The 26,271-nt window shown below is 40.3% G+C and overlaps 2 protein-coding genes and 1 pseudogene across 3 annotated transcripts; 2 read left to right on the top strand and 1 right to left on the bottom strand.

Moving 5' to 3' along the window:
* Positions 1-735: 735 nt before the first annotated feature.
* On the bottom strand, positions 736-21,658 carry DNAJC8 (DnaJ heat shock protein family (Hsp40) member C8). Its single transcript, XM_081057674.1, has 9 exons — positions 21,548-21,658; positions 18,693-18,794; positions 13,945-14,001; positions 10,337-10,403; positions 9,728-9,822; positions 8,112-8,183; positions 4,584-4,675; positions 3,560-3,635; positions 736-1,558 (listed from the first exon to the last, which is right to left on the bottom strand). Exons 1-9 carry the CDS (start codon positions 21,623-21,625, stop codon positions 1,436-1,438), a joined length of 762 nt encoding a protein of 253 aa, XP_080913800.1. The 5' UTR covers positions 21,626-21,658; the 3' UTR covers positions 736-1,435.
* On the top strand, positions 14,955-15,444 carry LOC308500859 (large ribosomal subunit protein eL31-like; annotated as a pseudogene). The gene has a single exon. The product of its transcript is annotated as a large ribosomal subunit protein eL31-like (transcript).
* A 2,339-nt stretch (positions 21,659-23,997) lies between the features above and the next one.
* ATP5IF1 (ATP synthase inhibitory factor subunit 1) lies at positions 23,998-25,979 on the top strand. Its single transcript, XM_081057673.1, has 3 exons — positions 23,998-24,148; positions 24,242-24,333; positions 25,715-25,979. The coding sequence occupies exons 1-3, from the start codon at positions 24,062-24,064 to the stop codon at positions 25,860-25,862; spliced, it is 327 nt and encodes a 108-aa protein (XP_080913799.1). The 5' UTR covers positions 23,998-24,061; the 3' UTR covers positions 25,863-25,979.
* Positions 25,980-26,271: the final 292 nt, after the last annotated feature.

Genomic DNA, 26,271 nt, shown 5'->3' with positions numbered 1-26,271 from the left:
GACATAGCTGCTGCTCCTGGCATAGGAGTCTGCATGACCTCAGGACACACAGCAGCTCTCTGCAGGGCGACAAAACAGTTCCCTCTCTCTGCCTTGGTCCAGTTTTAAGTAGAGCCACCGGAAGCCACCCCTGGGCTCTAATTCACCTGTAGTTTGGATACACTCAGCTGCATTTGGAAGAACAGTAAGACACCCAAGCTTCTGTCCCCTCCCATAAGGAAGCAAATCAAAGTTGCAGCACCTCTTGGCACTACAAGATATTGTGCCTTGTGATTAGTGTTCCTCTTTACTCATCTACAAAACACTTAAAAAGTCTAGTTTCAAGTCACCCAGTTTCTCCTATCTTCACATTTTAGGTGTCGTCTTTCTATTTCTCATCTTATGTCCCTCCCCAGGGCTGATCCTGTCTCTCATGGCCAGCAGGACATTTGAATATATAAGATAAGCTGTGTCCTTTCAAACATCAATTCATTTAAAACTCAAAATAATCAGTATCTTCATTTAACACACAAATCATTGGCAACACCGAGCACTGTGGAGCTAGCTACTTTCTATGTGCCATGGCTACTGCTCTGGTAAAAACAGCCAGAGTAACCAATACGCCCAGTTTGTAGACAAATAAAGTTTAGCAAAGAATTCTTGGCCTTCTATGATGCCTTCTATGATTTCAGAGCTGGGCCAAGCCAGGCAAGGGACCCACCTTGGAATAATACCTGAAGAAGACAAAATCAAATGTTAGGGTATAAAAATTTATTACACATACAGAATATTACCACTAATGAATGCAGACAGGCTAGGACACAGGGTGCTACTGGATGGAGGACGGCTAGCTCTTTGGAAAGTGAATAGGTTTGGGTGGCTCGGAGCTTCATGCCACGCAGACTGGTCAGTCAGATGGAAGAGCACATGCCAAACGCCATGGGAAGTTGCGGCATGGAGCGATTGCTCTGTGCCTTCCCTGTCTGATGTGGGGCTTCAAAGGATGCCACACCCAGAAGCAAGACACTAAAGCAAAGGGGCTTCCGAAGGTGGCCCAGGCTTGTCTCTGAAGTCAAGGCAACACCATTTTAAGCAATATGTTTAATTGGGTGATTTCCACAAACTATACACGAAGTTTCTAACCATCACAAGTCAGTGAAGTACAAAACATTAAGTTACAGGCTGAGGGAAGAGAAGGCAGCACCAATGGTGGCACCTTCCAATCCTGGTTGGCCTAGGGGTAGGGGGTGGGGGAAGGTTTCTTTTTGAACCGAGCCCCTTATTTCAATGTACAAAAGAATTACTCTGATTTTGATATTAAATCGTATTGAAAACAAAATGGACTAAAAAGCAAATACTACTCTATGTTGGGGTGGAAATGGGAGGAAAGAATGAGTCCTTCAAAGCAGGAGGGGAGACAGCTGGGGGAAGGTTCTGTGGCTGTGACCTCAGGCGATCACTCGCGCTGCTCCATCTTTACTTTTGGTGGTCTCAGGAAGGTCCGATTTTTCTTTTCTTTTTTCCCCTTTGTGTTTGCTTGGAAGTTTCGCCAGCTGTCTACACGACCATCTCGACTTTCCTAATCACAAAAGAGGTCTGCGGTGAGAAAACCACCATATTTTGCTGTCTATAATGCACACTTTTTTGCCCAAATTTGTGAGGGGAAAATAAGAAAGCACATTATACATGGGTAGTACTAATTCCGTGTCTATATAAATGATTTTAATTCTTTTATTTATGCTTATGAGTTAAAAGTGTAGCTCTAGAAATCAATAACGATATCCATGTGCAAAATAATACCCTAGAATACGATATTCGGTTTTGTTGAACTTACGATGAACTTGGAACGATGAAGAATTCTTGGCCTTCTATCATGCGTAAATATTGTAAATTTGTTACGGGTACATAAAAATGTCTTGTACCTTGTATCTCTGTTCTTGTGTTTTGTAATTATTTGTTACATAAAATGTCTTGTACTATAATATGTTAAAAAATAAATGCTAAAATTCCTTTAAAATACAAAAAACAAGTACCTAAATGTAAACAAATAAAAATTTGAATTAAAAAATTTGAATTAAAAAATTAAAACGAGGGGCCGCCGGTTAGCTCAGTTGGTTAGAGCACGGTGCTCTTAACAACAAGGTTGCCGGTTCGATCCCCACATGGGCCACTGTGAGCTATGCCCTCCACAACTAGATTGAAACAACTACTTGACTTGGAGCTGATGGGTCCTGAAAAAACACAAATAAATAAAAGTTAAAAAATAAAATAAAACGAAAGTTTTTTCCCCTGGGAATTTGGGCCAAAAAAACGTGGGTGTGTATTATACACGGGAGCACCTTATACATGGCAAAATACGGTAGTTAATGAGAGAAAGGGCCGGAAGGTGCTCTGCCATCCCCCTGTAGCCCAGCTCAGCCCTCAGGAATAATCCAAGAGCTTTCCGCCCATGTCCATGGGCCCAGGAAAGTATCATACCACCCCTAGAAGGCAGAAGCCAGCCACAGGTGTGAAGAGGAGGACAACATGAGTAATACTCATAACACGGAGGCCACCATTTGCTGGGGACTTCTGGGCTAGACATTTAGCATATGCTATTTCTAAACCTCACAAAAAGCTGCCTGCGGTGTGTATAGTGCCACCAGCGTTTCACAAATGACAACACCAAGCTCAGAGAGGTTGAGTCATTATCTCAAAGCCATACAGCTGCCTGGTGGTACAGCCACTCTTTCCACTGCACCTTTCCTTCTTCTGACCAAAACGTGGATGGAGGCTCCAAGCCAGCACAATGCCTAGCCAGCTGTGCTGAGGGGGCCACTAGGATCTCTTCCTCCTTATCAAGGGGCCTATTCATTCTCTCCTTTCGTACATGCAGTGGGACAGAAACAAAGGCATCAACTCTGCTTAGCCAATCCCTACTGAGACCTAAATGTTATAGAAGAGAAGACCAAATGCTGCTCAATTCAGACTACTAGTTAAGTACCTGAAGGATATAACTAGAGTGTTAAAAAGAAGTCAAGTTCAAAAGCCGTAAATCTCTCTGCAGACAGGAGAGACCGCGGTCACAAGAAGCTCTGTTTGTTTCTTTCTTTCTTTTTTTTTTTTTGGGGGGGGGGAGTTAAACAATATTTCTTTTATTTTTAGTCATTTGTAATCTCCTGAGCCAGTCTGGTCTCAGATCCACTTTCAGAAATTCCTGAGTCTTCTAAGAGCTGGAAGTAGGGGTGGAGAAGGAAGCTCAGTTTCTACTGAGACCTCTAAATAGGACACAACTCCATGTTCACTTCCTAAATTAAATGTGCCAACTACTCTTCTTGAGCCCACTCGGCAGCTGTGCCTACCACAGTCTCTAAACCACCCACCACTCAGGGGTCCTCACTGCCCTCGACAAGGCTACAGAGCTTACACGTGGCTGAGCCAGGACAGACTCATGCTCCAAAGCTTCTGCTCTTCCCCATATGCCCCATCCCACTGCCATGTCTGCCCCAGTCAGTCCTGGGAATGCCCTGAGAACCATGTTTCTACGCTGGGAAGTTTTCTTACTCTGGAATAAGAATCCCTGGCCACCGTGGAAATTTACCTCAAAGTTTTTCTGCCACTCCCTTTCCCGTTTGGCTTTTTCTTGAGCTTCAATCTCTTCTTCCCTTTGTCGCTTCCTAGGGGGAAAACCAGACCATAGTATTTATATGATACTTAAGAGATCTTACTTATACTTAATCATATAAGTTAAGGCATCTCCCCACAGAAGCAAGCATATAAAGGAAATCAGTTCCCTAGGGTTCTCCAAAGATGACTGTCTAGAAAGGGCTCAAAGTACTTTCATGAATGTCTTATTCTAAAACATACAGATGAGACTGTGAGCACGGCTGTGGGGCAAGAGATAAATACCCCTGTTACACAGACAGATAACATCATCAAAGCCCGGCCAACACTAATGGAAGGTTCTGGGCTCAGCCACTGACAAAGCTACCTCGAGAACCTAGGCCACCTTACTTCAGTAGAATCACTATTCAACAGCAGAGATTCTAACACAAGAGGAACTCTGCACAAAACCCTATCCCAGAAACTAAAAAAAAATAGTAAATCAATTTAAAAATAAAATAAAATAAAAATAAAAAATAAATTGGAAAAAAAAATAAAACTTAAGGTTTAAAAAAAAAAAAAAAACCCTATCCTAAAATAAGGACATTTCACATAACCTCAATGAGCAAAATTTCGTTATTGCTAAACACCAAGCAACAACACAAAATACATAAACTAAATTAAGCTCCAGATTTCTGATGAGCCAGGGAAACCGTACTTTAGAACAATAAACACTGATTACACTGCACAATGCGACACACTCACCAAAGCTACAGCCACTAGTCACACACAAGGTTTTGGCCTCAGTAACAATGGCCTCAATAACTGCCTATTTTACTCCAGGAAATCAGGAAGAAAACACACAGCACTTGTGATTATAAACTCCCTAAGGACAGGTCTATTCAGTACTTCCCAAAAGTCAGAATTTTGTACCCTGGTGATTCAAAAGTTTCGCTGTTTCAAAGAGCAATGTTGGTTAATCTAGGTAGTTAAATATGGTTTAAATGAATATGCTGATATACCTTTCATGCATCTCTTTGGCTTCTCTCTCCTTCCTTTTAATTTCCAGCTCAGCAAAGAGTTTCATGGTCTGTTTGTATACTGCTTGTTTGAACTATAAAAAAATTAAGAACAAAACTGTTTGTTTCTGTTTGGTTTATTTTGTTATTTAGATTCCACATATAAGTGAAATCACATTGCATCTTTCTCGTACACTCCACTTAGCACAATACTTTCCAGGTCCATCCACGCCCCCCCACAGATGGCAAGAACCTATGGCCAAGCAACATTCTTTTGTATATATGGACCACCTTCTCTTTATCCATTCATCCATCAACAGACACCCAGGCTGCCTCCACATCTTGGCCATTGTAAACAATGCTGCAATGAGCATACGGATGTACACATTCCCTTCGGGTAAATATCCAGAAGTAGGATTACTAGGTCCCTCTTTGTCTCTTGAGAGTTTTTGTTTTAATGTCTATTTTGTCTGGTATATATATTGCTACCACAGCTTTTTTTGTTTGTTTGTTTCCATTTTCATGAAATATCTTTTTCCATCCCTTTGTTTTCTGTCTCTGTGTATCTTTCAATCTGGAGTTGCTTGTAGGCAGCACATGTAAGGGTTTTATTTTCTTATCCATTCAGCCCTATGTCTTTTAATATTTATTTATTTGTTTGTTTTAACTGTGTTTTTCCAGGACCCATTAGCTCCAAGTCAAGCAGCTGTTTCAATCTAGTTGTGGAAGGAGCATTAAGTAAATATTTTTCCAGCAAATTGAATCAAGTACTTTTGATGGAGCCCAAGACAAAAGCAGATTAGAAACCAGCAAGGACAAAAGATTCTTCAAAGAGAACCACTTAATGATACTCTCCTGGGAGATAAGTAACACATCCGCCTATGAGATCTGTCTGCCACTTTTACCATACAGATGATATATAGGAAACTTGCTCTAGTAAAAGGCACCAATAAAGAAAAAGTTCTTCTCACAACTATTTGAGATTTTGGAGGGCCCTTTCCTCCAAAGACCTTCCAAAACTACTTTTCATTCTTTCTTCTCACAAGTATTTTATAATTACTCTGTGCTAGGCACCAAACAAAATGCTTCACTGAGATATGAAGTTGCTATCAAGCGGACCAGTCCTAGAGGTCTAAGGACTGTGGCAAGGGTACTGGTTGTCCCCACAACCTCACCTCATTCTCTATTCTCCCTCCATCTAAAATCCCTTATCTTGGGGCTGCCAGATGGCTCAGTTGGTAAGAGCGTGAGCTCTGAACAGCAGGGTTGCCGGTTCGATTTCCACATGGGCCAGTGAGCTGCGCCCTCCACAACTAGATTGAAGACTATGAGCTTCCGGAGGGGCAGCCAGATGGCTCAGCTGGTTAGAGCGCGAGCTCTCAACAACAAGGCTGCCGGTTCAATTCCCACATGGGATGGTGGGCTGTGCCCCTGCAACTAAAGATTGAAAGTGGTGACTGGACTTGGAGCTGAGCTGCGCCCTCCACAACTAGATTGAAAGACAAAGACTTGGAGCTGATGGGCCCTGGAGAAACACACTGTTCCCCAATATTCCTCAATAAAAAAATTTGTTTAAAAAAATAATAAAATGAAATAAAATCTCTGTCTTAAGGCGCAGGGCCACCCAACATAAAAGCCACTGTTTCCTAGGCTTCCTTGTAGTTAGGTGTGGCCATGTAACTTAAGCTTCAGCCAATGGGATATTAGAAAAGGTAATGTAGCAACTTCCTGGAATGTTCTTAGAAGAAGCAGGCTTATTCCTTCTTGCCCCGTTCCTCTATTCTGAACTGTGAGGATGGGGGCAACGTCCTTGTTGGCAGAGTCACAGGAAGAAGGAGACTGAGTCCTGGGATGACACGTGGTCCAGGGCTGCCCTCCCAATGTCTTCCTCTTCCCAAAGAAAACAAATTGCTAGCTCGTTCAAACCATCATCATTTTGGGTCTCTGTTGTATGCAGCTGAATTTATATTCCAACTGACACACTGACAGAAATAGATAACACATTAGATAGAAAGCAGAACTCTATCTTTAAAACTTTTCCCCCAAATACAAAGTATTTAAATATACAAAGAAATATAGGAAATAACCCATCATCCAGATTTCATAGGGCCTGTATCCTAAAATCAGAGACCCTGGAGCAAAGACTGACGTGTTAAGAAAAAAGTAAAGGAGTCCCAAAATTTCTCATTTCTTTTAATACTGTTACCCTGTTAGCCATCGCTCAATGAAAGCAATGCTGACAAACCCCAGTCCCTAATAATGACAAATATTAGAGGACTAAAAGCGTCTTTAATGAATATTTTACTATCTTTAAAAGCTCTAAACTCTCCTGGATGAACAGTTACTGATGATTTTTAAATTTTTATGTTTTTCTGCTTTTTCCAAATTTCCTGTCATGTGTATTCCTTTATAATCAGAAAAAAAAGACAACTAAAAAGTTAGGATTCTTAACAACTTAGAAGAACCAAGGAGTATGTGTAAAAGGGTCTTCAGAAAAGACTAGAGAAGACAATTAAAGGGAAGGGAAAATAAGACTGAGAAGAAAAAAACCTGAAATACTGGAACAGAGTAAACCCAAAGCAGGGAGCTAGTAGACAACATGGCCTAACAGTTCACAAGAAATGTTACCACACAGCAAATGGAACCAGTTGCTGTTAGCAAAACCACTGAAGCAAGAGGAGTTGCAAGGAAGTTTCCCTAGCAAGACAACCTTTCCTCCATAAATCTTCCAAGGCAAGACAGGTATGTGGATAAGTTTCACTGTGACCTAAATTGAGGCAAGACTAAGATGACTTTAAATTTTACAGGATAGGGAGGCCATCCGACACAAATATTTAAGTAGAATCTTGGTCTTCATCAATCTCCACTGAACAACCAATTGGATGCCCCATACTCTCCGTATCTCTGTAAGTTACTACCTGGAGCACACAGAACTCATGGCCAGTACACAGCCAGTTAAGTGTCATTCGTGGTTCCTCCCAAAGCTGCCCGGGCCAGTTACAACGACCCGTGTACTTACATGATGTAAGTATCACAGAAATTGATGCATGTGGTTATAAAACTAAATGTTTGTTGCTTCTTTTAAAACTAAGTAGAATGCTTTAGAAAGATTCAATAAACATGAGTCCCTAAAAATAACTGCTGTTGAATTAGGTACGGGTGAGACATCTGGAAAAGACTAGAAAAAAATCATAAATATCTAGGATTTTCCTCTTGGTTTGTTTCACCAATACCTAAGTTTTTAATGTACATCAAAAGAAATTATAGAAACTATGGATAATGTTTCATGTGATTCATAAAATCAAGCAACTACAGACTCCAATCAGCCGACACTCCAAGAAAAGGGCAAGCCCTATGTCAAAAAAAAGGTGAATTTTTTAAAGGGGTGAATGAACGTACATTTAATAGTTTCAGTTAAAATAACATGTTCATAGCACATATGTATCATTCTTTGGACTTCCCTCTCTTTTACCCACCAAACAGTGAGCCCAAGCCCACAAGATGAGGTGGCTTTTCCCACATTTAACTCACCAGCTCTGGGTCATCCTCCTCCACATTGGTAGGTTTACCTTCCTTCTTTAATTGCTTTTTTCGTTCTTTCACCTAAAAAGAATTTTTTTTCATCAAAAAATGAGCACTCATACTTTGAGAACATTGTTAAGCTGCACACATGATGTGCACTTTTCTATGGGTGTAACAAAAGTCTGCACTGAAAAAGATGAGCCTCTCCCCTCCCCACCAAAACGGCAATGCAATCACGGAAAACTATGTGCCTGGGTTCCTTTTCTAACCTCATGTAAAATCCAATTTACCTGGAAGGATGAAAGGAGGCCGTAAGGGAGTGGTCCCCAACTTATCAAATTCTAGGCCAGATCCAAAGAGCCTTTGATAAATTCAACACATCACCCATTTATCTTTCACAGCTTGTAGTTTCGTGTTTATAGCAAAGAAAATACACTTGTCAAGTTTTAGAAGAAGCTACAGTATTGTTTTAAGTATTGTTTTCCTGGCATTTCTACAACTGCATTCTTGATCATTTTCACTGTGAAACCCTTTTAACCTAATAATTTTCATATAGTGTTAACTCTTTTTATCACTTTGGCAACCACTGAGATCCAAAAAAATTAAATACACCCATTCACACAAGAATGACACTACTCCATTCGTTCAGGGTATTTATACCAGCGTGAGCCACATTGTTCCAAGCTCTTGAAGGTCCCACTGCCACCTTGTGGTGAGAAAGACCAAGGATGGCTCCTTTACACGCAAAACACAGAGGAAGGGTAACTATTAACTATCACCAATCATTCCAGGTCAAATTGTCGGGTACTTTTCTGATTTTTACTAGAATGGGCCTACAGGTACCATTTCCAACACATGACCGGCAGGACATAGCTATGGCCATCTGTCGCCTCTTTTTACTCATTTTCCTCACCTAAATCAGACTCATTATTATTACTGGTTATAAAGTTCTGTTTCAGATTTCAAAGCTTTTCAAAGAAAATGTCACATCCATATTCACTCAGCTCTTATAAATGGCCTCAAGATTCTTGTCCCGGCAAGTAAAAAGTTAAAACGAAGAACTTTCTTACCTCAAGCAAGCCACTTATCATTTCCCACCACTCAGATTTAGGTAATGCAAAAAAAATAATACCAGCTCTAACTGAATTTATTTCAATTGAGTCCTTCGCTCTTATTAATACAGACATGTAGCTCCTCCGATTTTTTAAAAAAATTTACTCATATCCCCTTACCAGCCTATCTCAAGGCCATGTTCCAACCCCTTCACGGACAAGCATAAAAATCAAGGGTCAAGTGTCACCATAACTGTTCCACTTTTCCCTGCTCGTGACGGGATAATATGAATGTAAAGAGAAGACAAGAAAAGCCCTCTCTCCACAACACAGGACTGGTAAAGAAGGAGGTTGGAGCAGTGTCCTGGCCACTCCTCACCCTGAGCTCCAGGGGTGTATTATAGCTTTCGGCACACACTATTCATGACCACCACAGCAAAGTGGTGGAGACCACATAAACAGTCACAGTTACGCCAGGAGGCATTGCTATGTCAACATTTACCCTCCTACAATACAAGGTGCCCACGGCTTGCTAATACTTCCTATAAACACAGCAGCACTATAAATACTTACAGTGTGTTCCACGTATTCTTTTCCTGCCTGAATTACATCCAGGGCCCTCTTCTTTTGTTCCTGATCCAGTAGCAACTTGTAAGCTTTGTCCACAGCTAATGCAAAACATTGAAATTAACTGTTTCTGCAAACACCCTCTGCAAGTCTGAACTATACTCAGGCAGTGTAAATGGACTTGTGTTGTCTAAAAGCATTCCCTACTTTGTTCAATTATTTACTGTTGTTAAACTAATTAAAAACATACAACTATAGCAATGACTTTCCTTGAGAGCCTTGGAGAAAATTAAATATACACTCAAGGCTAAATACACCACATCCAAATTTAATTCAGTGACAAAATACTGCCAATTATATTTTATGTTCAAAGAAAATAAAGATCCTATGCAAAAACAGTCTTTGTTGGCACATAAAAATTTCAACAAAGCAAAGTTAAGGTCTATTTTTTAAACAGCAACATTTTGCTTTGGAATGACAACCATTCTACTGAACGCCCCAGTTTCTTCATGATCAGAAGGCAGAACTATAACATTCTTTTCTTGATCCAGGACAAGAAACAGTTAGTCCCTCAGACTGACATATTTATTCAGAAGCAGGTAAATTTACAAATACCTTCAAAAGCCTTTTGTGCTCTGTCAGCATCATCTTGATTTTTGTCAGGGTGCACCAATATGGATAACTATAATAAGAGAAAAGGTTAGGTTTGTCAATAAAAGGAACATTTACTCTGCGTGCACTCCTTACAGCCAAAAGTTCTAAGGTATTATGGCAAAAAAGACTTAGCCAGAAGCATATTTTAAAAATTAATAGCATAAAATGCTCAGAAATACTGCTTTTAAACAAAATTCAAGCACTAAAAGGTAAATGCACAACTGGGAAACATTTAGGGTTTTAAGCACAAAGTTGAGAATAAATGTAAGCCTGACATTAAGAAGATGTGATGATCTGGGGGAGAGAGGGACACTGAAAAAGTACTGAGTGCCTTATTCTGAGCACTAAGGGAGATAAAACAGCTATGAGACATCGTCTCTTTCCTAAAAGAAATTCTAATATAAAGCCATGGTTCTCGGTTTGGACTGTGCTCCAGTCCTGTGAAGCTTCTCCTTTCCACCCTCAGAACTTGTGAATCAGTCCCTGGCGCTCTGTACTTGTTAAACCTCTACTAGACTAGAAATCAGATGATAGTAAGGAATTAGTGTTAATTTTGTTAGGTGTCACAGGTAGTTATACACAAAATATGTTTTTATTTGGGGGCAGGAATTCATGCTTAAGTATGTAGGGGTAAAGTATCATAGTGTCTATAATTTACTTTTCAACAATTTAGCCAAAAATATATAGTTAATGAAGTAAACTGTTCCATATAGATGGTGAGTATATGGGTGCTCATTGCTCTATTCTTTCTTTTTAAAGTACATATAATTAAACATTTTTTTATATTAAAATAAAACACGAAAAGCGCCACAGGTGATTCTTTGAGACACCTATAGTTAAGAGCCACTGACCTATTGTCATCAACAGACAGAAACCAACTAGTTGGAACAGAGGGGCAATGTTGGGGGATGATAATAAGTAGGAATCTAACCCTAAATCCTGCATTACTGGAGACAGAATCCTAGGGTTTAATTCCAACTTCAATCACCTACCAGCTGTGAGACCTTGAGCAATTCACTTAACCTATCTCCGCCTCAGTTTCCTCCTCTGTAAGGTGGACAATACTAGATACCTACATCTCACTGGGTTGTTTTAAGGACGAGATGAAATAACGCACATAAAGAGTTTAGCATAGTTTCTAACACACACTGACAATAGTTAGCTTACAGAGAGGACATACTACATGCCAAGACCTATTCTAAGTGCTCGATGTGTATTACTCCATTTAAATTCTTCTAACAACCCCACAAGGTAGACACCATTATTACATGCATTTCACAAATGAGGTACCGTATTTTGCCGTGTATAATATACACTATTTTTGCTCAATTTGTGAGGAAAAAATAATAAGGATGCACATTATACATGGGTAGTAGTAATTCCATATCTATACAAATGTTTTTAATTCTTTTATTTATGCTTATGAGTTAAAAGTATAACTCTAGAAATCAATAATGATATCCATATGCAAAATAATACCCTGGAAAACAATAGTCAGTTTTGTTGAACTTATGAAGAACTTGTAATGAGAACTTGCCACGAGTTGTTGCCCTTCTATGATGCATAAATATCTTTGTTACGGGTACATTAAAATTTCTAATACCTTGTATCTGTTCTTGTGTTTTGTAAGTATTTGTTACATAAATTTTCTTGTACTATGTTAAAAACTAAATGCTAAAATTCCTTTATAATGCAAAAAACAAGTACCTGATTGTAAACAAATAAAATTTGAATTAAAAAATTAAAACAAAAGATTATTTTCCCTGACAGTTTGGGCCAAAAACATGGGTGCGCATTATACACAGAAAACCACAGTAACAGGCACAGAAAGGCTGAAAGTAATTTGCCCAAGTTCAAACTGCTTGTAAGAGGTACATCCAAGACTAAACTCAAGTCATATAGCTCCAAGTCATATTAACTATTAGGTCATATTAATGACTAAATAAGAACTCTTATTGAGTTCTTTGCATAGCTCCATAAAAAGTTGTTTTGACTATGGATTTCACTGCTTGATTATTAAACTGGGAAAGACTGCTAATATATTACATTACATTAGGAAACCAGAGATTCTAACGAAAAAAAAAAAGCTGAATTCAAGTGCAGAGTAGAACTCAGAAAGAAAAAAACTATAAAGTTATATAATGGGAAATGATTGAGTAGGCAAAGATAAAAAACATCTTCGCTTAAGTGCAGATCATACAATGATTATGAGTCAGCAATGTGGGGGCAGTTACTGTACTGAAGAAGTAAGCTTAACATTGGATATTAACAAGTATGCCATGCAGGAGCTGAGAATTATATTCAGCACTGGTCAAGTCCTTTTAAGTATGTATTATAGTACATAAGAGATAGTAAAAAGTTGGAGAAAGTACAAAAAAGACACGAAATATACAGAAAATCCAATTTGTAAAGATAGGTTACAGCGAGTATGATTATTCACCTCACAGAAGGAAAGGCTGGGGGATTACTCAGCTGTCAAAACTGGAAGGGTCTTTAAAAAGGCTACTATATGGGGGTGGCCTGTTAGCTCAGTTGGTTAGAGCGTGGTGCTAATAACACCAAGGTTGCCGGTTTAATCCCCCCATGGGCCACTGTGAGGGGCGCCCTCCTTAAAAAAAAAAAAGGGGGGGGGGGCTACTCTAAAACTTTGTAGCTCGTTACTAAACATTAGAATGAAAAAGAATCAGAGGTTATAGATCTCCTTTCCTGGAGAATTTCCAGAAAGTACTCCTCATATTAAACCAATTATCTCTTGGATATTCATTTAAGTTTACGAAAGATAAAATTATTGAAGAATGAGGTCTTAAAAATAAAATAAAGTAACTCTTACAAATCATTTAACATGTTCTCTCCTGGAAGCCAGGGGATTTAATAAGTATAACTCCATGTAAGTTCTACTATTTACCTTGTATTTCTCCCTCTTAAAGAGCTGGAGAGATTCTATTTGGATATAAAATTCATTCTACTCAGAGATAAGCTATGGTAATTAAATTATTTAATATTTTATGTCACTATGAGGGTTTTATCTAAGAGTTATAGCCTTACATTTAAAAGAAAAACAAAAAAGTTTATATTTTGGCACAAAAATCATAATAGCAAGTCCTAAGAGAATCACCATGTGCTTGCATTTTCAAAAGATTCCAACTTCGGGGTGGATGGGTGGCTGAGTTGGTTAGAGCCCAAGCTCTGGGCAACAGGGCTGCTGGTTCGATTCTCACACGGGCCAGCCAGCTGCACCCTCCGCAACTAGAATGAAGTCAACCAGCTACCGCTCAGTTCCTGGGTGGCCAGATGGTTCAGTTGGTTGGAGCTCCCGAGCTCTCAGCTACAAAGTTGCCGGTTCGACTCCTGCAAGGGATGGTGGGCTATGTCCCCTGTAACTGGCAACCGCACCTGGAGCTGAGCTGGGCCCTCCACAACTAAGATTGAAAGGACAACAACTTGACTTGGAAAACTCCTGGAAGTACACATTGTTCCCCAATAAAGTCCTGTTCTTCTTTCCCAATAAAATCTTAAAAAAAATAAAAAAAGATTCCAACTTTATCCATTACAGGGAAACAGTACCATACCTGCCGAAACCTCTTTTTTATTTCTTCATCTGTCACTTCAGGATCTATCTGAAGAACCTGAAAGAATCAAAATCAAAACTAAAAGAGATTAAAAGAATTTATAAATTTAAGAGGTACCCAATAATTATACATATTATAATCAACACCTAGAATAACCCTCATTATTCTAGTACAGTGCCTGGTACACAGTTCTAAAAAAAAGCTCAAGAAATATAAAGAAACAAATCAATAACAAAATAATAGCTATACTATTTTAGCCTTCTCAATTAATACAGTAGTTACTTTCAGTCCATCAGAAAACAGTAATTTACCTCATACCCAGAGACATGTTTCCAGACCAAGAGGAAGTGTTGCATTTCTCCTCAGTCATTAAGAAAAGTGCCCACTCCCTAACCTTTTCTTATCTTTGCAAATGTGGAGAAAGCAAAGAACACTATAGGGAAAAAATTAGGCTGGCTACTTGATTTTCACCTCAATCCAGAAATGCCCACTTGGCTCTAATTTACATGAACCAATGGTTCTCAGCCCAGAGTGAACACCAGAATCAATGCCTGGAAACCTGATCAATGCCTGGGGCATTCTGATTCCAAATGGCAGAGACATCTGTATTTTTTTGAGCAATGCTGTCTTAAAAAAATAAATTTAATCATTCTTCTCCAAGCCTAGGTGTCCCGGTGTTGACATTCCTCATCAAAGATTCTAACCCCATCACCACAAACACATACATTCATGCAAATATTTATATAGTAGCTACTAAATGCTGAACACACTGCTATTTACTGAAAATAAATATTTTTTAATTACCATATAGTAAGTACTTTTTTAGGAAGGGAAAGTTATAAGATATACAATTAAAGCAGATTATTTCACAGTGTAGGACTCAACACAGCACCTATTATATTTACTTGGTATTCAGGACAGAGGAAAAGGCAGAGAAGAGGTTGAGAAGGGTTTGTGAAAAATTCAGAAATAGAAGACGCTGCTTTCCCTCTCCCACAATATTTCGCGCTCTTTCTTTTCAACTTGGACCCGGCAGGATGGCTCCCTCAAAGAAGGGTGGCGAGAAAAAAAAAGGGCCGTTCTGCCATCAACGAGGTAGTGACCAGGAGTATACCATCAACATTCACAAATGCATCCATGGAGTGGGTTTCAAGAAGTGTGCCCCACGAGCACTCAAAGAGATCCGGAAATTTGCCATGAAGGAGATGGGAACACCAGATATACGCATTGACACCAGACTCAACAAAGCTGTCTGGGCCAAAAGAATAAGGAATGTCCCATACCGCATCCGGGTGCGGTTGTCCAGGAAGCATAATGAGGATGAAGATTCACCAAATAAGCTCTATACATTGGTTACCTACGTACCTGTCACCACTTTCAAAAATCTACAGACAGTTAATGTGGATGAGAACTAAATGCTGATCGTCAAATAAAGTTACAAAACTGCCTTTGAGGTTTGGTTTTCAGTTTCTAGTTACAATGTGATCATGTTTGTGTATCTCACAGTAGTTCCCAATTATACAATCAGTCGGGAAGCGTTTCCTAAATAAATACACCTCTGGCCCTTCTCCCCCCACCAAAAAAAAAAAAAAAATTCAGAAATAGTGATGGAATGAGAACTGACTCTGGGTGCTGAATACATAATGAAATATACAGATGACACATTATAGAATTGTATATTTGAAACCTATGTAATTTTATTAATCATTGTCACCTCAATAAATTTTAATTTTAAAAAATGTTACAAAAACCTTGAGGAAAAAAAAAAGAAACTCAGAAGAGCAGGGCCACACATCAGTGTGACTACATCCAAAATCATCACTTTAATAAGATCCCCAAGTGCTCTGAATCACATTAAAAGTTTGAGGGGCGGGCTGGTGGCTCAGGTGGTTGGAGAGCTGTACTCCTAACGCAGAGGTCATGGGTTCGATTCCCAAATGGGCCAGTGAGCTGCGCCCTCTACAGCTAAGATTGTGAATAATGGCTCTCCCTGGAACTGGGCTACCGTGAGCAGCTGGAGGTTGGTGTGGTTGGCGTGGCTGCCATGGGCTGCCACCGCCTGCTGTGCCGCCATGGGCTACCGTGTTGCCGTGGGCTACTGTGTGTTGCCATGAGCGGCTGGTGGCCAGCGTGAGTGGCCGGCAGCTGGCGAGAGCTGCCGTGAGCTCCTGTGAGTGGCCAATAGACGGCCGCCGACCAACTGCCTCAGCCAGGGGAGCGCAAGGCTCATAATACCGGCGTGGACCAGGGAGCTGTGTCCTCCACAACTAGACTGAGAAACAACAGCTTGAACTGGAATGGGGGGGAGGCAACACCAAGGTTGCTGGTTCGAGTCCCACATGGGCCAGTGAGCTGTGCCCTCCACAACTATATTGAAAGCAATGACTTAACTTGGAGCTGATGGGCCCTGGAAAAACACACTGTTCCCCAATATTCCCCAATAAAAAATTTTTTAAAAGATAAGTAAATTTCTCACTAGAGAAGGGAGCAATAAACATGGAAAGAAAAAAAAAAAACTAGAATAAACCATGTGGTATTAAAATTGGATGTAAATATGCGTGTATATGTACACATACAGACACAGACAGTCTCCCACCCCCACTCTCCCTTAGCTCTATCTACCAACAGAATCTGGGAGGAGTGACTTCGCAATAGCAAGGAGTACACCTAGTACCCAAATATTGATTTTAAATACCATCCTTCACTAAAAGGAACCAGAGCTCCTCAGTGAAATAATTGATTCCAGGCTGGGTCAGGTAAAGTACCAGAGGCCCGAGTAATCAAAGAATGATGCAGACATATAAAAAAGATAGGCGCTGTCTTGAAAGGTAAGCTACTGGCCAAATTTGGGACAATTTGAGCATCCAAATAAATGATATCTAAATATAACCCACTGAATAAATTAAGAAACTCCAATTCCATACCGACAAATAAATGAATAAATTGAAACTTTGATAAAGACAGGATATTTACAGTCTTAAAGTACCTCCCCATAAAATACTTACTAATTACAAAAGGGAAAAAAAGTAACTTCATGAACAAGCCTAGCAGGCACCTCTTTAAATGATCAAGTTAACATCATTAGTAATGGGATAAATCGAAATCACGTACCACTTTATAGACTGCAAAGAGAAGAATGCAGTATCACTTCTGATATTTCTGCCAACATTGCATAAACCAATTCTAACGTGAAGAATCATCAGATAAACACAAGTTGAGAGATATGCTACAAAACAACTTGCGTATAATCTTCAAAAATGTCAAGATCATGAAAGTCAAGGAAAGAGTGAGGAACTAACTGTTCCAGATTAAAGAAGACTAAAGAGACATGACAATTAAATGTAACAGGAGATTCTGGATTGTATCCTTTTGTTATATAGGTCATTATTGAAACAAGCAAATTTGAATGGGATTTGAGGATTAGCAACAATGTATCAATGTTTATTTCCTGATTTTGATGGTTATATGATAGTTCAGTAGGAGAATAATATTTGTAGGAAAAACACAAAGTATTTCAGGGTGATGGAACATCATATTGACAACTTGGTCTCATATAGTTCAAGAAAGTCTTCTAGTATACTTGCAATCTTTCTGCAAATCTGAGATTATTTTAAAATGAAAAAAATTCTTGAAAAATTATTCTTCAAAAAACACAATGAATCTTGAAAACATTATGCTAAGTAAAATAAGCCAGATACAAAAGAATAAATACTATATGATTCCACTTACATGAGCTACCTAGAACAGGCAAATTCGTAATAGACAGAAAGCAGAACAGAGGTTACCAGGGGCTAAGGGAATGGGGAGTTGTTATTTAATGGGTTTGGAGTTTCCATTTGGAATGATGAATAAGTCCTGGACATGCATAGTGGTGATGGTTGGACAATATTGGGAATGTACTTAATGTCACCGAACTCTATACCTACAACGGGATAAAATGGTTAACGATATGTTATGTATATTTTACCACAATAAAAACAGGTTTTTCTACAAGTGCTCAGTAAGTGTTATTTTTATAAGATGTAACAATATTTATTTCAAATTACTTATAATTGTGAACAATTAGAAGCTAGTTTAAATATCCTACAATAAAGGAATTGTTTAAATAATAATTATAGAGGCTTTAAAATGTAAAAAATATTTTATGCAACATTGAAGCATTTAAAATAGCATGAGGTATATGATCCTTCTTATTTTTAAATAACACTTTTAAATAAAACAGTTTGAGTGTAAACACTTAAGAGTGGTTATTTCTCATAGATCAGATTATACATGATTATCCTTGCTTTCTTTACATTCCAAATTTTAATAAGAAATATGATTTACTTTTATAATCAGGAAAAGTTTAAAGTTTTAAAACTAAAAAAGCACAAAAAGTGTATTTGCTTGTCTATAATTTTGTGATCATTTTTTGGTTGTTGCTTTCTTCACTTTTTTTTATTGTGATGAAACAGAAAAGATCTAACAAGTAAATTAAATATAAGATCCTAAATTTATCAAGGCCAGCTATCTCTTCACATATGAAAATAAATCCGCATATATTTAGGTCGCTAAAAGATGGAGAATATTTGATAGGGCAAATACCATCTCACTGTCCATAACATACTGCCTGTCCAGCTCTGCTCACAATAAGACCACCCAAGTTCAATTTCAGCTACAATACAAATTAGGTGTGTGTTCTGATGTAAGTCTGCTGTAACTATACAAAGCTCCCCAACACGAAGCCACAGCAACATCCCACTGCTCACCTCAAATGGGTTCAAATTGAAGTAGGAGGAACCAGGACGGGTCAGTCTTTCAATTTGATTTTTGGACGTTAGAACTGAATCTCTCTTCTCTATTTGTTTTACCTAAAATAAAGGGGATAAAAACTTTATTAGTAAAGCTCAAAAATAAATTCTGGGGGCCAGCCCGGTGGCTCAAGTGGTTAGAACTCCATGCTCCTAACTCCAAAGGCTGCCGGTTCGATTCCCACATGGGCCAGTGGGCTCTCAACCACAAGGTTGCCAGTTCAATTCCTCAACTCCCGCAAGGGATGGTGGGCTCTGCCCTCTGCAACTAAGATTGAACACAGCACCTTGAGCTGAGCTGCCTCCGGGATGGCTCAGTTGGTTGGAGCACGGGCTCTCAACCACAAGGTTGCTGGTTCGACTCCCGCAGGGGATGGTGGGCTGTGCCCCCTGCAACTAGCAATGGCAACTGGACCTGGAGCTGAGCTGCGCCCTCCACAACTAAGACTGAAAGGACAACAACTTGACTTAGAAAAAAGGCCTGGAAGTACACACTGTTCCCCAATAAAGTCCCGTTCCCCTTCCCTAATAAAATCTTTTAAAAAATATAAAAATAAAAATAAATTCTGAATTGTCATCTTAACAAGTTACTCACTGAAATGCTCAGCAAAGTCAGTGTGTCTGCGTGCAAGCTATTTTGCTAACCACTTTGAGGAATAATTACAACAGCTACCATTTACTGAATTTTAATAATGTAAAAACTTTACACATATTTATTCCTCTCAACAATCCAACATAGTAAATACTACTATTATCCCCATTTCACAGGTAAGAAAACTGAGACTTACAGAGGTTAATTGACTTGTTCCCAATTACCCAACTTGTAAACCAGAATTTTAACCCAAACAGTTTGATTCCAGTGCAGGCATGAAGAGGATTCAAAAATAAATAAGTCACAGCCACCACCTTCAAAGAACTTCCACTCTAATGATGGAAAATGTACTTGTGTGTGTTCATACTTAATTTACGTTTTTTTAAGAAAAAAAATACAGTTACACTGAAATATATACTAAAAGCAACATTAACAAAGTACATGGGAGAGAGCAAATAACTCTGCCTAACTCTAAGAGAAAAATTCCTGAGCTGAAGACAATGCTAAAGAGAACAGGCACCAGATAGGTAGTCCCAGGAAAACATTCTTCTCAACAATCACTGTCAGAGTTAGAATGCTAGTTGGAATGAAAGTCTGGTATGTTATATAACATCTTTATCCTTCTGGCCAAATGAGTTTGGGAAGAATTTTGGTAACATAAAGTCATTCCTTCTCAGCATCTTCCCCCTTCACTCTTTTGTAAATGGCATGCCACTCCCTGTCCCACCCCTATACTTTCTATCTTCTTTCCCAGACTTACTTTTCCTCACAACACTTAAATCACTACTTGACATTATATTGTACTTTTTTTTTATTGTTTATCCTTCTCTATAGAAGGCAAGCTCTATGAAATAAAGATAGGATTTTTCTCTCTGTTGTTCATTACTATATCTCCAGTACCTAAACAGTACACGAGTAGACGTCAGGTGCTCAAGAAACATTGGTTGAAGGGTCCTCCTTTAGGGACTTTCTCTCAACCAATTCAAACAAACCAGGATTCCTTTTAATTTAATTTTATTTATTTATTTTTTAACTAAGAGTTGGTAAGTGAATCAAGTTCCACTATATTTGCTGAGTCGTCATTAGAGGTCAATAAACTTTGGTAGCAGTGCATCAACACTTCCAAGTGAATTGGGCATTTCAAAAGGACAGACTATAAAGGATGTGCTAATTTCAATTTTTAAGTTTAATGCTTTGGAGAAACTACTACGTAACAAGCACTGTTACAAACACCAGAGATAAAAGATGAACATGACGCAGTGCTTCACTTTGAGTAGCTCACAGCCTGGTGGGGAACAACTTCATTCCTCAAATCCATGCCAACTTAAAGAGCTCCATCTTTAGCCTTAAGTCTTAGAAAGATGCTTCTGCTTATGAAACCCTTTTTTATACATTAACTCCATTAACCCTCATAAAACCTCGTTTTAATATTAACTCTCGTTTTACAGACGTGGAAAAACTGAAGATCTGCAACATCAATGCTTTGAAAAAATTCAATCACGGTCAAGTTAACTGCCTTACACCAATCCAATGTGGGGTCCCCTGACTCCAAATGGCATGCTTTCCTTTCATTTATTCATTTATTAATGTATTCAACAAATATTTACTGAGTAACCACTATGTAGCAGGCGCTGGAAATGCGATCGTTAAACGAAGCTCAGACCAAACTTACTCCCTTCCTAACACGACATACCGAGCTGTCCCTGCTGTAAGACCCAGAACAAATTATTTCACCTACCTAAACCTCGTTTGTCATCTGTAAGATGGAGATAATGCCTACCTGGCATGATGCATAGTGCCTGGCGTTCGTGAATGGCAGAAATAACCACTAATACAACTCATCACAGAGGACTAAATAGAAAGTACTTCCGTTTAGAATAAAAACGGCGGCCAAGACAGTGCAGTGGCCCCCAGGAAGGCCAGCCTCTGCTGGCCCCCCACTCATCGGACTTGGGGAACTCTCCGCGCACCCAGGTACTTCGTTAGCCACAGTCGTCGTCTACCCGCAGACGTCGGACCCCGGCCCCTTTTTCGTTGCCCAGGGGATCCCCCAGGAGCTATCAGGGAGACACACACACACACCCAGCCCCCCGCGGTCCCAAAGGCCAGACTGGAGGAGCCGCCCAACGGTCCAGGCCAGGAGGACCACTGCCTTCGCCCGCTGGGAGAACAGGCCCAGGCGGGGTCGCCCCGGTGCCACTACTCCTCACTGGTGGTTCACCTCACTGTAGAAGGTCATAAATGCCTCTTCTGTACTGCCTCCGCCACCCGAAGCCCCACTCTCTCCCGGAGCCGCCATTTCCCCGGCCCAGCCACCATGTGACACTCCTGCGCAGGCGCTCTCACAAGATTCTTACAGGCCCGCCTCTCTAGCCCCGCCTCCTTCCCTGTGACCCTTAAAGGGCTCCCAGCCCGCCAGGTACCTCTAATCTAAGCACTCTTTTTAAAATTGAGGTGAAATACACAGGACATATAATTAACTATTATAAAGTGAACAATTCAGCCTTTAGTACATTCACAGTGTTGTGCCACCACCATCTCTATCTAGTTCCAAAACATTTTCATTAATTCAAAAGGATATCTTGCACCAAGGAAGCAGTTCTTCACACCCCTTCCCCCTACTTCTCAACCCCTAACAGCCAATCTGTGTTCTGCCTCTATGGATACATCTATTCTGGACATTTCATATAAATGCAATCATACAATATGTGACCTTTTGTGTCTGCCTTCTTTCACTTAGCATAATATTTTCAAGGTTCATTTAAGGTATTGCATGTATCATGACTGTTACTTTTTATGGGTGACTAATATTCCACTGTTCTGTATGTATAGACCACAATTTGTTTATTCATTCATTAGTTGATAGACATTTGTGTTGTTTCCCTCTTTTGGCTATTGTGATAATAGTGGTGATATGAACGTACAAGTATTTGAGTACAATGAGTTTTCAAGTTTAGGGGGTATACAACAAATACCTGAAGTGAAATTGTTGAGTCATATGGGAATTCTATACTTAACTTTTTGAGCAACTGCCAAGCTGTTTTCCACAGCAGCTGAACCATTTTACAGTCTCACCAGCAATGTACGAGGGTTATAATTTCTCCATGTCCTCACCAACACTTGTTATTTTCCATTTTTTTAATTACAGCCATCTTAGTGCCTAGGTCGATTTTTTGCACAAGACCCTCCACTAGTTGCTCAGCTTAGGACATAATCAAGAAACAGCAGCACCTGGGAACTAGAAACAGATATTCTGCAACTGAAATAGCCCTTAAATATCATCTAGAAACACACCAAATTATTCTCACAAGATAGTGGGCTTATAAATGATTATCATATCTATCCTTCTGCTTTTGTGTTTTTCCAAGTTTTCTGCAAGGAACATTTGAAAATATGCCTCAAGAAAAAAAAGAAAAGAAAAATGCTCAATCAGATCACATAAAAAAAAAAAAGAAAGAAAAAAGAAAATATGCCCCGCAGGCATTTCCTCCCATCTAAGTCACACAAACCTGGTCCAACCAAAAGATGATTTATAAAAACTGTTCTACAATTCCATAGACAGCAAAAAAAGGTAGTTTTTTGTTTTTGTTTTTTTAATTAAAGTTTATTGGGGTGACAGTTGTTAGTAAAGTTACATAAATTTCAGGTGTACAATTCTGTATTACATCATCTATAAATCCCATTGTGTGTTCACCTCCCAGAGTCAGTTCTCCTTCCATCACCATATATTTGCAAAAAAGGTAGTTTTATAATCATGAATAAGATAGATAATTTGGCCCAATCCTCTCATCTAAAGGAGAAAAAACTGGGCCCAGAGAGAGAAAATGACATAGGCAAAAGCTATAAATTACTATTTTCTTGTTCACATTTGTTAGATGGCTGAAAGTCAAGGCAAAGCCTTCCCTATACTGCTATTGATGCTATTCTCCACTTCATTGCACCACATTGGTAAAAGTCCAGTTATCAAGCCCATTCGATAACATATTAATGCATTTTACAAATACTAATATTAATTCAGTGCCTACTTGAGCAAGGCTCTGATAACTCCTAAGGGTGAAAAGTACAGAGAGGAAAAGAACAAAACAGAAAGCTATGATAGAATGACTAAGGTGAGGGAAGGTTTCTTTGAAGTGACACTTAAGCTGAGACTTGAGAGTGAAATGTAAACCTAACAAAAGAACATTGACACCTCTTAAGAGACTATATATATCTACATATAGAATATTTTTGCCCACAACCCAACTAAGTTGGGGCATCCTAGACGTCAGCACCCTGGACGTAGACATCCTCCACCACAATCCCTCATAGCATCTTATTAATCTCTTTGGTTTTATTAATCTTATAGCATCTTATTGATGCTAGTGGTCCAGGAAAGGGAAGGCTTTCTTTGTGTGTTTAATAACAACTTTAGGATTGCCATCGTGGAGTGGGGCGGACGCCATGACTCATTCTGATGACTTCGGTTCCTCTTGCGGCTCCCCTCCAATCTCCTCCATTATTATTTTTCAATCGCTTGGCCCTGGAGACCTTGCTAGGGATTGGCTAAAAATAGGCCCGACTCTGTCTCAGGATTCGCTGCGAACTACAAAAACCCTGCCTTCTCCATTGCATGATTCGCTCCTCCTGAGTTAATCCCGCCTCTCCATGGAAAAGATTGGCTGCCTGGCCATCTGCGACGTTAGCGCCTACAGACAGTCTGCATCGTCTGCAACTGTGAGGTGCGGCATTGACAACCATGGCAGTCACGGCGTCGGCAGTGCGGATGCGGCTCGGTGTGTGGGGCGTGAGGGCCATGCAAGCCCGAAACTTCAACTCGGATCGGGTATGCCCACGGTAGTGTCCGCTGCCCCAGCGCTGAGCGCGGATGCCGTCTCCTCCTCCACACCTTTACCAAAGTCCGTGTCTCTCTCCGCAGTCAGGGAATGCCGGCTCCAGCGCGGGGTCGGTCCGGGAGGCTGGTGGGGCCTTCGGAAAAAGAGAGCAGGCCGAAGAGGAACGATACTTCAGGTGAGGCACGGGATCCCGAGTCCAGCCCTAAATCTTACAAGCCTTCTTAGAGTCTCCCTGCCCATCCCTTTCCGTTGACGTGGGGCGCCCCATATCCCAACGAAACTCCCGGCTCCCGGAACCCATTGCACCCTCGCTCCCAGGGCCTTAAACCCAAGCCATGTCCACTTGCGGGTCTCCAGGACTCTCAAACCAAAGCTCAACTCTTCCAGAATCATTTACCAACCCCACCCGTGGGATTCTCCCGGGTGGTGCGAAACGCCCCCCTGATTCTTCGCAGTGTCAAGATCCGCCCACCCAATACTTGTAGACCCTCTGAACCTGACTCCCTCGGCCCTCACCCACCCACCACCCCTCTACGCTCTTTTCCACACGCTTAGCTTTGCTAGGTCTGGCATGGATGGATTTCCTGACTCTTCAGACCCTCTCAACAATTTATAGACCTGCAAAGGGCCTCCAGTTCCTCCAGAGTGAGCTGCTCTTACGAGCTGGGTACAGCTTCTCCTAGTTGGAACTCCCCCTCCCACTTCCTGGAGACTTTCGCCCGGCTCCGCCCAGCTGGGTAGATTTCTCTTACCTTTTGGAGTGTGGAGTGGGCTGGCCCCTATCTACGTTTTTTTCCCAACCCTGGATTATCTTTTACTGACTTCTCTCCACAGTAGGGAGCAGCATAGAACTAATCTCGCGCCTGCTTCTCCTTTGGCCTATCTTTTCACTTCTGTCCTCTCTTGCTCACTCTTAAAAATTATCACCATGGTACCTGCCATACCAGAAAGCCAAAGTACAGCCCTTAGAGATCATCTAATTGGGCCACTACATTTTACAATTAAAGAAAACTGAGGCCCAAACGTGGCCAAACCAACGTTTGAATCATTTCTTGCTGAGACCTAAATTTGTCTACCAAATACTGGCCCCCATGGCTTTTACAGTGGGCCATGCAAAGAAAGCCCTAGATAAATTAGGATAGATCACACATAGTTGTCCTTTAACTACACCCCTTTGTCTGTTCCCCCTCGTTTTGCTCTTTTTCCCCCCAAAAGGGATTCTGTTCTCAGTTGTTCCTCTAATAAATTATAAGGGACTTATGTCACATCTCTCTGGAGTTTTCTACTCTAAAGAGGAATCTGAAAGGCATAGCTCATGACTGATGGAATTTCAGTCACTAGTACCAGCAAAATGGAAACATTTCAGTCATCTAAGGATGGATGCATCTTAAGGTGGAGTATTCTTTCCCTAGTGGGGCTTGAGGGGATAGAAGAGGATGATCAGCCAGACTCCCAGGGGATTGGGACTCTTTTCCCTTGGGTATTGCAGGTTATGCTTAGAAATCTCTTTGGGGTGAAGGATTAGGATTAAACCCAGAGCCATTGTGTACTTGTAGAGCTCGGACTAAAGAACAACTGGCAGCCTTGAAGAAACACCATGAAGATGAGATCATTCATCATAAAAAGGAGATGGAACGTCTGCAGAAAGAAATTGAGCGGCACAAGCAGGCCATCAGTAAACTAAAACAGAATCATGAGGATTAAGTGCACACAGTTCCACATATAATGGCTACATATCATCGCCCACTTCTATGGAGACATAGTTCTGGTCTCATATCTAACTGTGCTGCCAACAAATTATAATAAATTGTCATCGTTGAACTGTGTCTAATGTCTTTTACTATCTGGAGAGGGGTAGAGAGACACTACTGGACTGCTAAAATGAGTCAGATGGTACCTGCAATAGGGAGCTTGAAGATGAAGCACAGCATAAATGCTGTGCCCCATGGGGGTAGTTGGGGGAGGCAGGCATGACACAAAGAAAGGCCTGTCTGACATTAGAGGTTCGGAGAAAGCTTGAAGGATAAACCCCAATTCAAGGAATAATTGCTTTAAAAGATACAATTCCAGCTGCCATCATCCATTTTGCATTTTCAAAATATATTAGAGAACT

Source organism: Rhinolophus hipposideros (genome assembly GCF_964194185.1).
Source record: "Rhinolophus hipposideros genome assembly, chromosome: 8".
Taxonomy (NCBI): Eukaryota; Metazoa; Chordata; class Mammalia; order Chiroptera; family Rhinolophidae; genus Rhinolophus; species Rhinolophus hipposideros.
This window is presented reverse-complemented; position numbering and strand designations above follow the sequence as displayed.